Raw genomic sequence first — 12281 nt, 5'->3', positions numbered from 1 at the left:
ACTCTGGTTCTGTGAATATATTTAACATTTTCACTAACAAAAAAGTTTCTAAGAACATAATACAATCATTATTTTTTGAATAATTTAAATATTAGAATTCAGATTGAATGAGAGAAATATGTTTAAAGATAATGACTTTCAGTGAAATATCTGTTAAAGTACACATGTATATATTTAACTCATGCATACAGAGAGAATGATCATCAGACAACAGCTGAGTTTGATCAGTGTTGATTAATTAAAGTGTTAAGTTATTTGAAGGTATTTTATTAAATGGCTTCACAAAAACGTTGGTATTTTTCATGTTTTTTTACTGTAATATATGGACTTGTGAAATTTAATTTATTTTGATAACAGCCCGAGCTATTCCATGGATCATATGTGATGTGTACTAAAAGGTTTTTGTTTATGCTAAATTTAAATTATTTGTATTTCATAGTATTTTTGTTTGTTTATGAACTGATAAGTAAAGGTAAGATTAATGCACGTTTCAATTTTTTTTCATATATAATTTATTATAAGAATGATTGTGTACATTTGTATTATGTGGATTACAAGCATGGTTCATAGATGCAATTGAAAAACATAAAATTATAAATTGCTAATTAAAATTAAATTTAAAGGTTGGATTGATGCAGTTCTGAAATAAAAAATGGAAGGTTGAGCTGTAATATGTAGATTTTATCGTTATAACTCTTTCATCACTCAGTATTTTTTTAAATTGTGTGTAGGTGTTCTGCACTTAATTGCAAGTTTGTATTGAACATGGATCTTCATTTCTAGTCTGTGTGTTAAGCATGATCCTAAGGACTGATCCTTAATCCTGGTTGAAGGTTAGTGTTGAAACATTTGTGTCTTTGCACCTGGATTTCTTGGGTAGTTACTACAGCCCACATGAATGGACAGGTTATTAACATCAATAGCTTAATGTTCATTAGTTAGATCAAGCTTGTGGTAAGGAGTTCTGGGAGATTTGCTGAGCTTGGAATTGAAATATGTATTCTAAATGCAGCAAGAACTCTACAGCTCTATTGTTCTATACTTGGTATATACTAAAGGAACTACAATTTCCCGTGGAAATACTCAGAAACCATGGAGTAGTCACTGGAAAGTTGATAAGAACACTTACCTCTGTATTGCCCCAGTTTGTCAATGAACTATTTTTGTTTTGTTTTTGTGCTTGGAGTACACATTATGTATGTTAATTTGTTTTCTTTTTACAGTTGAGTTGCTTAATATTAAGCTTTGCTTAGGAAACCCAGGTCATCTCATTTTTGTGTTACTACTTTCCTTGTTTTCTAAAAGCCATTAGTTACTTATAATATTTCTTTGGCTTCTTCATTTCTATTTTCTTGGAATATTTCGTAGATCTGTTGTATGATTCTGAAAAATTTAAAGTATGAAGAGTAAATTTTTTATCCTAGTGTCTGAATTTGAACCAAGAGCTTGTATTAAGAAACCATTATAGGGTTTAAAATACTGAAAAAAGTATAATTAATACAATATGCTGTGCATATAAAAAATTGACTTTAATGTACCTAGAAACTGCCTAGTCACTATATAAAACAACAATATTAATTCTGAAATAAAGAGTAAGTCAAAGTAGGATGACATAAATAATAATAACTATTAAAAACGTTTTTTTACTTTTTTTTATTTCTTTCAAAACTTTCTAGTCATGTCAGTTTTATGTAATTTTTTTCACTAATCACCATGTGACGTTGGTATGTCTTAACTTTTATTTACACTAACTGTGGTAATTTTGTAGATATTAATTGAAATACTTTTATATTTCCTTATACACCAATATTTTTGTTTGTTCAGTTTCTTTTGTTTTATGATTTAAACTGTTTTTTTCAACCAAGTTTTGCAAAGTACATAATAACAACCAAATTAAAAAATGTTAAGAAATAGATAAAATTGTTGTAAAGGAAAAATAATAATGAGGTCAATGTTTAGACCAAGTAACTAATGAACGTTGTTTGTTTGAAATTTTGACCACATAATTCTTCTCTAGTTATTTTAACACTTTCTTTGTATTTAAAATTGCAAGACACTGATGTATTTACATCTGACCGTCAAACTTTTCCAACACAAACAGTTCCTAATAGCAACTGTGTAGCTTAAGTTAAAAATTTGATTATGTTTTATCAGTTAATTAATCAAACAGCTATTTTCTTTTTTCTTTCTAGAATGGAGTTAAAACAAAAGAACTTTCCCAAACCTCTTTACCCTGAGGCACAGACAGAAAACCTGAAACTCAAGATCCAGACTCAAAAGGTGATGAAACATATGTGTTTACCATATAATATTGTATGTTTATATATATATAATTTTTATGCAACAGTTTATTTTATGTCATGGCTTAAAGCCACATAAAACTACTGAAGTGACTGAGCAATTAACAACAACTTCATACAGTACCCACAGCCCTCTTCTTCAGCAACTAATGCTTATTAATGTAAAGATGCATGAAGCTGGCTGTAGCTAGCTACGAGGTCACCAAGGACCAGGCCTCAGTTAAAATTTAAAATCAAATGTAATGTACCATATGCTTTTCCATCCATATGGAAAAGGTATTCAGTATGTAAGGCTGACACCATGTGCTTCTTGGTGTTTGGACCTTGGGTAAATTTTTGCTCTAGCTATGGCCATGATCTCAAGACATTTCCTGTAATACCTTTAATGAGCAGTTTGCTTCCTAAGTCTTATACCATTTCAAAATACTCTAATCTGTTCATATGAGCAATAAGTTAGTAAAACAATCAGAATGGTTTATAATTTTTGTATGTTCAGTTTTAAGACAAACCAAGATAACATTATTTATGTAAGTTATATAAATCTAATGGTAATATCAATAATTTAATCTACAAAATTAGCCATTTCAGTTTTATGGTTAGGGATTAATAGCCAAGAAGGAGTTACCGACAAGGTTGCATGAGGAGCTTGTCATGACTGTTTCTAAGATGCTTCAAATGAACAGTAAATTACTAAGTTTTGTGTCTATTCCTTTTAACCAGTTTGAATATATTAACTAGCATATAAAATTATTTAGATATATGTGCCATTTAAAAACTCCCCTAGTATTAGAACTTTACAGACCTGTCACTAATAATTCTAATAGATGTATGTCTGGGATATCAGGTAGCATTGCAATGTTATCCAAGTAGAAAAAGATTAGTATGTTTGTGTGTTTTAGAGCAAAGCCACATTGGGCTGTCTGCTGTGTCTACCACAGGGAATTGAACCTCAGATTTTAGCAATGTAAGTCATAAACTTACTGCTGACCCACCAGGAGACAAAAAAATTAATAGTACCATTCTTTTGTATTTGAAGGTTTTGAACAATATATAACTAATATTTCTTTCCACATTGTGGGAATTTTAATTTTCAGTTACTGTAGCCTCATGCTTTAAAGATTATTTGGGAGATAGTAGAAGAGTGTGTTGTTATTATGTTGATTATCTTACATGATATTACAAGAGTCGGTTTTATACTATAGAACTATCAGCTTCACAGCAATAAGCAGAGTGATAGAGAAAGAAAACCTAAAGAGTGATGTTTACTTTTAAACATATAAATATATTTAATTATGGAAGTATCTTAGTCATCATGATATATATAGAATATGAGCAAAGGAGCAATATCTGCACAGTGTATGTAACCAAAACTTATTATGCTACTCTCAAGTTCAGTTGAGATGCACTTATAATATAGGTGAATGCGTTTGTTATATTCTTATATTTATATTCATGTATTTTAAGCAGATTCAAGAAGAAATGAAACATCTTAAGGAACTGCTAAAGGTTGACAGGGAGGAAAATGAGGTATGTTTTTATCAAGTCTTTGTTTATTACTGACTTTCACATTTTTTTTTGTTGTGACATTTTAGGTGTGACAAGCACAAAACACAACCAGAATATTGTGTTTGGAGACTTTCAACTGTTTTTACTAAGATAGCTCATAACATCTTTAAAAGTAATACATAGATTCCAAATCATAATCAACAGCATAAAATAACTGAACTTTTGGTCATTGTAATTGTATATTAACAGAAACTGTAAAATTAACTACTGTAGGTTTCACTTATGTTAATATTTCCTTTTTTTACTCCATCCACTTTGAAAGTGTAATTCATGTATTGACCATCAACATTACATCAGGTTCCACCATTTGACCTCTTCTTCTCTTGCATTCTGGCTTTTATAATACTCACTTAACAGATTCCAACAAAATTAGGAGGTTGCAAGCCGAGATTACGGGATTGATGATTTATTGTAATCTCAAAAACTGAAATAATTTGCACATTCTAAGAGTATTGTTGGATATACAAGACTGTTTGGTTTAAGAGTTATTATTTAATTTGTTTAGTAATTTAGTATTTAATGATCATTTATTTTTCTTAGCAGGAGAGTTGAAAGTTAATTATTTTGAGGGCGATGATTGTGACAAGTTTCGTTGTGTGGCTCTGTATGAGTCGTATGTTGTGTATGCAGTTTGATTGTTGTAATATTGTTGATGTCATCTTACTCGAAACTTCTAAGTTTTTCTTGTTATGTGAATATTGTTGTCACTAGAGGACTAGATAAATACGTGCAGGTACAGCATGCAAGAAAAAAAGTAGCTAATGCAATAAAATACAGTAAAATCATGCAGATTAGGAAGCTTAAGTAGTTACTCCTTCAGGTTATGCCCTATCCTAATTAAACCCAACAGTATACATACTTGTTAGGTTTCTTGTATATAGGCTTGGATTTTTTTACAGTAGGTGTCTGTGACTTGTTGGCAGTAAATTTGAACAATAAATGGACAGCACACAATTCACTTGTTTTAGAATAATATATTCAAAACAAGTCAAATGTATGTAGAAAAAAAATCGTTACACTATTGTATCCAGAGCTTTAATAATTGTCTCCTTTTCATCAAAGTTCACACAGACTGGTTCTATTACTTTATAACCCAATTGACAAGACAAGTTATTATTTTCTAGCTCTGTTGTTACAATACAAGCTGTGAAACTCACTTCAAAATCACCACTATAACTGTTGGTTACCACAGTTGTATCCAAAACTCTAAATAATTCTCTTTTCTTGTCAAAAGTCTATACAGACTGGTTCTATTACTTTAGAACCCAATTGACAAGACGAATTATTATTTTCTATCTTTGTTGTTACAATACAAGCTGTGAAATTCACTTCAAAATCACAACTATAACTGTTGGTTACCACAGTTGTATCCAAAACTCTAAGTAATTCTCTTTTCTTGTTAAAAGTCCACACAGGCTGGTTCAATTACTTTAAAACCCAATTTACAAGACAAATTATTTTTCTCTACTCTGTCTTACTGTACAATTTGCAATAAATTCATTTACATTACACCCCGTATCCAGAACTTTAAATAATTGTTTCTTTTTTGTCCAAAGTCCACACAGGCTGGTTCAATTATTTTAGAACACCCTTTGACAAGACAAATTATTTTCCTTTATCTCTGTTAAACTATGAAACTCACTTTAGATATTGCCTATTATGGTGCTAAACTAACAATCATGCAGTCTAACTTCACTTTCACAACCTCAACTCTAATGTCATATAAGAGCTAAGAATTCTGACAAGAGAGGTTTTAAAAACTCCATATTAAGTTATTTTACATCAGACTTATTTGTAGAGGATTTTACCTATTTAGCACAAGAGGATTTATTTTCCAAGAAGGAAATGCTTATCTTACTAAGAAAAGCATTACCTCAGCTTTTAAAAAATTTCTTATAAAAAGAGGGTTTTCAATTTTTTGTCTTTTCTTCCCTTTCTCTGTCTTTTTCTTTCTCTTTTTTAGAAGTTCTCTTTTCTAATCTTTTTTAATCAGTTGTAGACATGCAGTTCTACAGATTATTTCTTTTTCTGTGAATGTTTTTTACAACTCTTGATGCAAAATGTACACAGAAGAACAATTCATGCATTTTTCAGAGGGAGTACATATTTGCATTAAAAACACATAATTTATGATGCAAAAATAAGCAATCTTATTTTTACTGGAGATTTGTCTTCATATATCAGTATCTTTACATTTATATTTAATTGGTACCTAGTATATATATTATATTCCTACTAGTACATGAATTAGTGAATATATTATGGAAGTTTCATTGCAAAATTCTGTAGTCTATAAGAGTGAGCAGTTTTACTTTCAATACTTTAGATTTTTGTAAGAGTGAGGGGTCTATTTTGAAAGATTTTGTTATATATGAGAGTGAGAGTATATGTATAATAATTAATAATAATTGTAGATTATTTGTACTGTACTTTGAGTTACTTAAACTGTTATGTTGAATGTCAAAATAAATTTCTCTAATCAAAATATGAATATTAATTTGTTCCAAAATACTTGCAATAGTTATCTGACTGAAAATAGTTCTCAAATTAAGCTATTCATGAATTAAATGTGAATGAAAAAGATGTATAAAAAAGAATGTTCATTTTCCTTATTAAATCTTTCTAGAAAACTGTTGTGGCATTGAAAAGAGCAAATGAAATGATGCAAGAGTATTTGGAGCTTATGAAGCAAGCAGAAGAAGAAAAAGATGCAATAAAGATGGAGCTTAAGCAGGCTAATATTGAAATTCAGAAACTACAAGAAGATTTTGTCAATCAGGAAATAAAACTACACAAAGCGGAAGAGAATCACCAAGATGTTGTGAAGCAGTGGAGGATGAAGGTTTGTTTAACTAACCTTGACCCACTTATGATTTGAATGTTTAAACTGCGTTTCTTGACTGCAATAGTTTCTTTAGTTGATTACTTAATACTGGTTTAATGTGATGCTTCCAGTAAAAAAATGTATTTCCTTAATAATACTCAATTGTTTTTTTACATTAGTTTGACTTTATTGCAAACGTATGAAATCATGCACACTACTAGATATATGCAGTACCTTATTCTTTGGAAGTTCAAAAAGATTTTTTAATTATGATGACTTTTGTTTCTAGATTTAAAATGTTTACTCAAATTCTACTAGATTACTACATCTTTATTTTTCAATTAATATGGCTCCTGATTCTTTAACACTAGGTTAAGATAAACTATTTTCATTTACATAGAAGTACTCATAAATATAAGTAAATAAGTTACTTTAACTTGTTATTTATACTCAAAGTCGTAATGCTTGATTATGATACTCAGAGACATACCAAGCTTATTTTATTTCATTTTATTTAAATCTTTAGAATTATGAAATTCTACTTTCAAGATTTCTGGCATATGTAAGAGTGGAAGTTCCTTGAAGGATTTTCTACTCCATGAGAATAATAGGGTTTACTTTCAAAATTATCTGTGGAGTGTGAGATATATGATGGAGACTTGAATAGACTCTAGAAATGAAAGGCTTATCTTTCAATAGCTTTAGGATTGTGAGCCTACTTTAAAAGGTTTTTTTTTATTTTGTAAAAGTGAGGAATTATAATGCTAAATATCAGGTTTTGATACCCTTGGTGAGCATAACACAGATAGCCCATTGTGAAGCTTTTCAGTTAACAACAAAAGAAACATATTAAAGGGAATAAGAGTTATTTTGTATACATCAAATAAATTTGAATTGGAAGGTTACCCTTCAATATTTTTTTATATCTGTATAATTGGGAAACCTACCATTAAGGATTTTGTAGTTTCTAAGAGTGAGAAGATTACCATTCAGTATTTTAAATATATGTATCTGAAGATGGTAAGTCCACCTTAGAGGACTTTGTTTTCTCTAGAAGGTGGAAGATTTGCTTTCCAAATTTGTAGTTTCTATAGATCTGGGGGTCAACGAACTTTTCTGCCTCTTTGTTGGTCAAGTTTGATTTTGCAAAATTTATATATTTCAGTTTGCTATGAAATGTGAGGTTAGGGTATACTATGGGGTAGTACTTGCCCCGTCACTTTTGATGGGCTATATGCTAATATGTATGTATATATATACAAAAATGCTAGTGTGTCACGTCACGCTTGATTTCTCGAAATAAAAGGTGTCATAAAAGCCAAAATGCATTTATCCAGATCGAATAGTTCCATTACTGTCTGTCCATTATGATTTTAGTGATGGGGGGTGCAAAGGGGCCGTGAAACCTTATAAGCGTAGTGAGTGTTGGTATAATAAGCCTAAAATAAAGATGTAGCATGGGATCACCTAGCCTAGAGCCAAGTGCATAAAATTTATCATGAGAGTAAAAAATATCGATTCAATTTTAAACTTAAATCATTTCTGAATTAAGCTATTTTCTGTTATATCCCCAACCCTTTTTAATATAAACAAACCTCTTTAATCAACGGAGACTCCAAATTAAGAAATCAATAATTATTTTTCCAGTTTTGTTGTTTATACATTTCATTTTATACTTTCAGTACATAGACTACCAACAATATTAGCTTATACTTTGTTGCTGAACAACATGACATAAAAGCCATTGTTGGAATGTAGTGTTACCAAAATGCACTGGCTTTTCTGTATATTAGAAGTTATTAATCTAACTGATTTTTACCAATAATTATTCTATGAATATGCCATGAATTCATTTCATGAATGATCTTAATTTTGATTGGCTCACAAGGGAACTTACCAATGTTTGACTGCCTTGACTTAGTTGTTGGAAAGTAGCTAGCTTTCCACAACCCCAAATAACAGAAAAAATCGTCAATTAAAGGTACCATCTAGCCATTTCTAGAAATATTAAAAGCCTGAACAAGAAACATTCCAACTTCAAGAAATTAATGAAAATCCTTCAGGGTTGATTACTACGTAACAGAAATATTATAAATGTTAAGAAAATATCTTTTCCCAAAAGTACAAAAATTCTCAAAAGTATATATATCTAACCTATATTGGTAATCCATTTAAAGATTTTAAGCTTTATGAGAATGAATGTATCTCTTTGATAACTTGTGAAATACGTTTTCCTGAATATTTTGTTAGCTTCTATGGCTAGAGAGTTAGTTTCAAATTTACCTTGTATAGCCTCTTATCTCTCAGAATGAGGGTGTTACTTTATAAATTTGAAGTATGATCTCTAGGAATGAGACATCTATATTGCAAGATATTTTATCTCCATAGAAGTGGCCCGGCATGGCCAAGTGGTTAGGGCACTTGACTCGCAATCTGAGGGTTGCAGGTTCAAATCCCCGTCTCACCAAACATGCTTGCCCTTTCAGCCATGGGGGCATTATAATGTAATGGTCAATCCCAGTATTCGTTGGTAAAAGAGTAGCCGAAGAGTTGGCAGTGGGTGGTGATGACTAGTTGCCTTCCCTCTAGTTTTTCATTGCTAAATTAGGGACGGCTAGCACAGATAGCCCTTGTGTAGCTTTGTACAAAATTAAAAACAAACCAGACTAATCCATAGAAGCTGGGAGGTTATCTTTTAAAATAGATAATGTCTTTAGATGGTGTTTGAAGTATTTAGGAAAACCACTGAGAATATTTCACATTTTTAAGATTTTAATATCTTTCATGAAAAAATTTAAAACATTTAATCACATCATTAATATTAAAATTAGTCATACATCTAAATCTATGAAGTCTACCTCAAATAATGTGACAGTGAAATATTACCATTAAAAATCAGTAAAAAGTGTGTTTAGATAAAGTAAAATACCCTAGAAAATTTTTATGCTGGACTAGAAAGTTTTTTTTGTAGTACTCTGACAAATTTTTACAATAGTAATTAAAATAATTGAAACTAAGGAAAATCTTTCAAAGCCTACTTAGAGATAAGACATCTTATTATACAATTTTCTACATGAACCATACATACATTCCACTTTAAATTTTGCTGAGTGATTCTTGTGGAAAAGAATAAATCATATTTACTAAATATTATTATTTATGTTGGCTAATGTAATATCCCTTGTAAAAAACGTTCATGTCACATACATATTATACATTAAACTTCTGAACTGTTGACTGTAGAATTGGGAATTGAAAAAGAATAAGCTACAGTAATGTATAAACCTAATCCACCTGAGTCAGGGATGTTTTAATAAGCTTTTGAATTCTTTATCATGGTGATAGAATTTAAGTAAGATCAAGTTCAAAGTTCAGTAAGATTTTGTGACTCCTGAACAACTACTTTTACTTATTCTTTCTCCTTCCGCAGGAGTTAATGAAGGATGACAAATGTAACAAAGACACCCAGACCAACAGTCCTGAGGGTAAGATAGGAGTTGGAACTCAGACTATGTTAAGTTCATCCAAATTACACCTGGTTCAGCCAATTTCAGAAGATGCTAGAAAAATGAATAAAAACAGCAGTAAAGAAGACCAGAAAAAGAATATAATAACAGAAATTGAGGTTGCTGATGAAACATTTAAGTGTTTGACTACTGACACAAATGAAGAAACCAAAATAATGCAATCAAACATTTGTACAGATAATTCTGTAATCTCTCAAGGAGTACAAAAGCATCAAGACAACATGTGTGTTTTGCTTCATCAGATTTCAAATTGTTCTCCAAAATCAAAATATAATGATTTCCAAGAAGTCAAAGCAAATGATTTCATGTGGAATGAAGAAAGTTCACAGTTGCAAGATCAACAAGAAGCAGGTTTTAATATTCAAAAGTTCGAGGATAATAAAGAAGCAGTGAACATCCAGCCAAAAAACAATAAAGCTATTGCAATTTCTTTCAAATCAGTCGAAAAGAATGATAAAAGTTATTTGTGTTCTACAGTAGTCTATGGTTCAGATAATTGTGTAATGAATAAACCTATTCAAGAACTACATGACAACAGAAAAACAGATGAAAAAATTAGTTCATCATCCAATGTTGAGTGTCAATTCAAAACAGAGAACTCAGTCTCTACGTGTTCAAGATCAGTCAAAGACACTGTGATGAATGATAAATGGATATTAAAGAATATGAACATAGAACCTGAAGAAATTATTGCATTATCAGACCATTCTTTAAAAAATAATGAAATTTCTGGAATAGATAGAACATTCAGTACATTGAATCAAAAGTCTCTCTCACAAATAGATAACAAAGAAAATATCATTGGTCAGAAAGGAGCATCACAACATTGGGTTCAGAGTGAACCATTGTTGTTAAGTTATTCAGATACCTCTTTTGTTTCTAGTTTTCCAAAATTTTTTAACAATGAGTTGAGTTGTGAAAAGCCAAAGACTTCTATTTTCCATGAAACAGTAACACAGTACACACAGAAGAAACAAGCTTTAACAGTTACAGATAAAAATTCATTGCAAACAAGTTACAGTAATACTAAATCCTCTTCTTCCATGTCTCTAAAGCTAAGTTGTCAGGTATGTACAAGACCTACATCTACCTACTCTAACACATCATTGAAATTAACTGCAGAAACTACAAAAAGTAGCTGTGTCACTGAGAAAAACCACAACAAGATGCATTCTTTTCATGTGATTTCTCAACTAAATGACAAAGGAAATTACGAGATAGCTCATATATCAGATTCAGTCTCTAATTGTTATACCACATCATTAGCTACAACAGCTGCTAAAAATAATTGCTTCACTGAGAACAGTCCAGTGTCTTCCAGTAAGTTACTGGTCACTCAGAAAGTTGAAAAAGAAACTGTATCATCAAAAGATAATACCTTAAAGTTATCATTTCAAGATCCAGATATGACAATAAACTATAAAGATGAACCATTTGTTCTTGATATTTCAAAGAAAAGAGAGTTTATCCAACAGAAAATACTACAGGATAGAACTACTGATAACCATGAGAAAATAACAGTATTAGTATCTACTGATTCCTATATTAAGGAGGATTCAACAACTTCAAAGGGTTTGATACAATCTGTTGCTCTAACAGAACCTTCTAATATCCAGCAGAAAGAACCCAGCAAAGATGTTCTGTCCTTAACTCATGGTGAAAAAATGTCATCTAATGAAAAGGAAAAGAGCAAATGTGTTGAACTCCATCAGGTGCAATCAACACACACAACAAAGCAAGATACCTGGGAGCCACCTTTTAAAAAACCTAAAACATTGTAAAATTCTGTTATTTGTTAATTTTTAGTGATTTATATACGTGTATTATAAACATTTTAGATATATAAATACCTTAAGGTTGTGTTCCTTTGTGGTTTTTATTTACATTATTCTAATTTGTGTTATAAAATATTCATGTTTTGCACTTGATGAATCAATACATAAGTTTTTATGTCATCAGCTGGGGTATGAGTTAATTAGACTGATGTCAATACAATACTTATAATTAGCTATATAAACTTAGAAGCAGTATATACACTGAGTGGTCACAAGTAAATAGACACCT

At 30.5% G+C, this 12281-nt stretch overlaps 1 protein-coding gene across 1 annotated transcript in view; it reads left to right on the top strand.

The window, feature by feature from the left end:
- Nucleotides 1-11998, top strand: part of LOC106466576 (centrosomal protein of 162 kDa-like) — a 20420-nt gene extending 8422 nt beyond the window's left edge. The window contains exons 3-6 of the mRNA XM_022395367.1: nucleotides 2193-2280; nucleotides 3768-3827; nucleotides 6493-6708; nucleotides 10121-11998. Of these exons, the coding sequence (XP_022251075.1) occupies nucleotides 2193-2280; nucleotides 3768-3827; nucleotides 6493-6708; nucleotides 10121-11998 (2242 nt within the window). The remainder of the gene's footprint in view (nucleotides 1-2192; nucleotides 2281-3767; nucleotides 3828-6492; nucleotides 6709-10120) is intronic.
- The last annotated feature ends 283 nt before the right edge of the window (nucleotides 11999-12281 follow it).

The sequence above is a fragment of the Limulus polyphemus genome, unplaced genomic scaffold (assembly GCF_000517525.1).
Source record: "Limulus polyphemus unplaced genomic scaffold, Limulus_polyphemus-2.1.2 Scaffold75, whole genome shotgun sequence".
NCBI classification, from domain to species: domain Eukaryota; kingdom Metazoa; phylum Arthropoda; class Merostomata; order Xiphosura; family Limulidae; genus Limulus; species Limulus polyphemus.
This window is presented reverse-complemented; position numbering and strand designations above follow the sequence as displayed.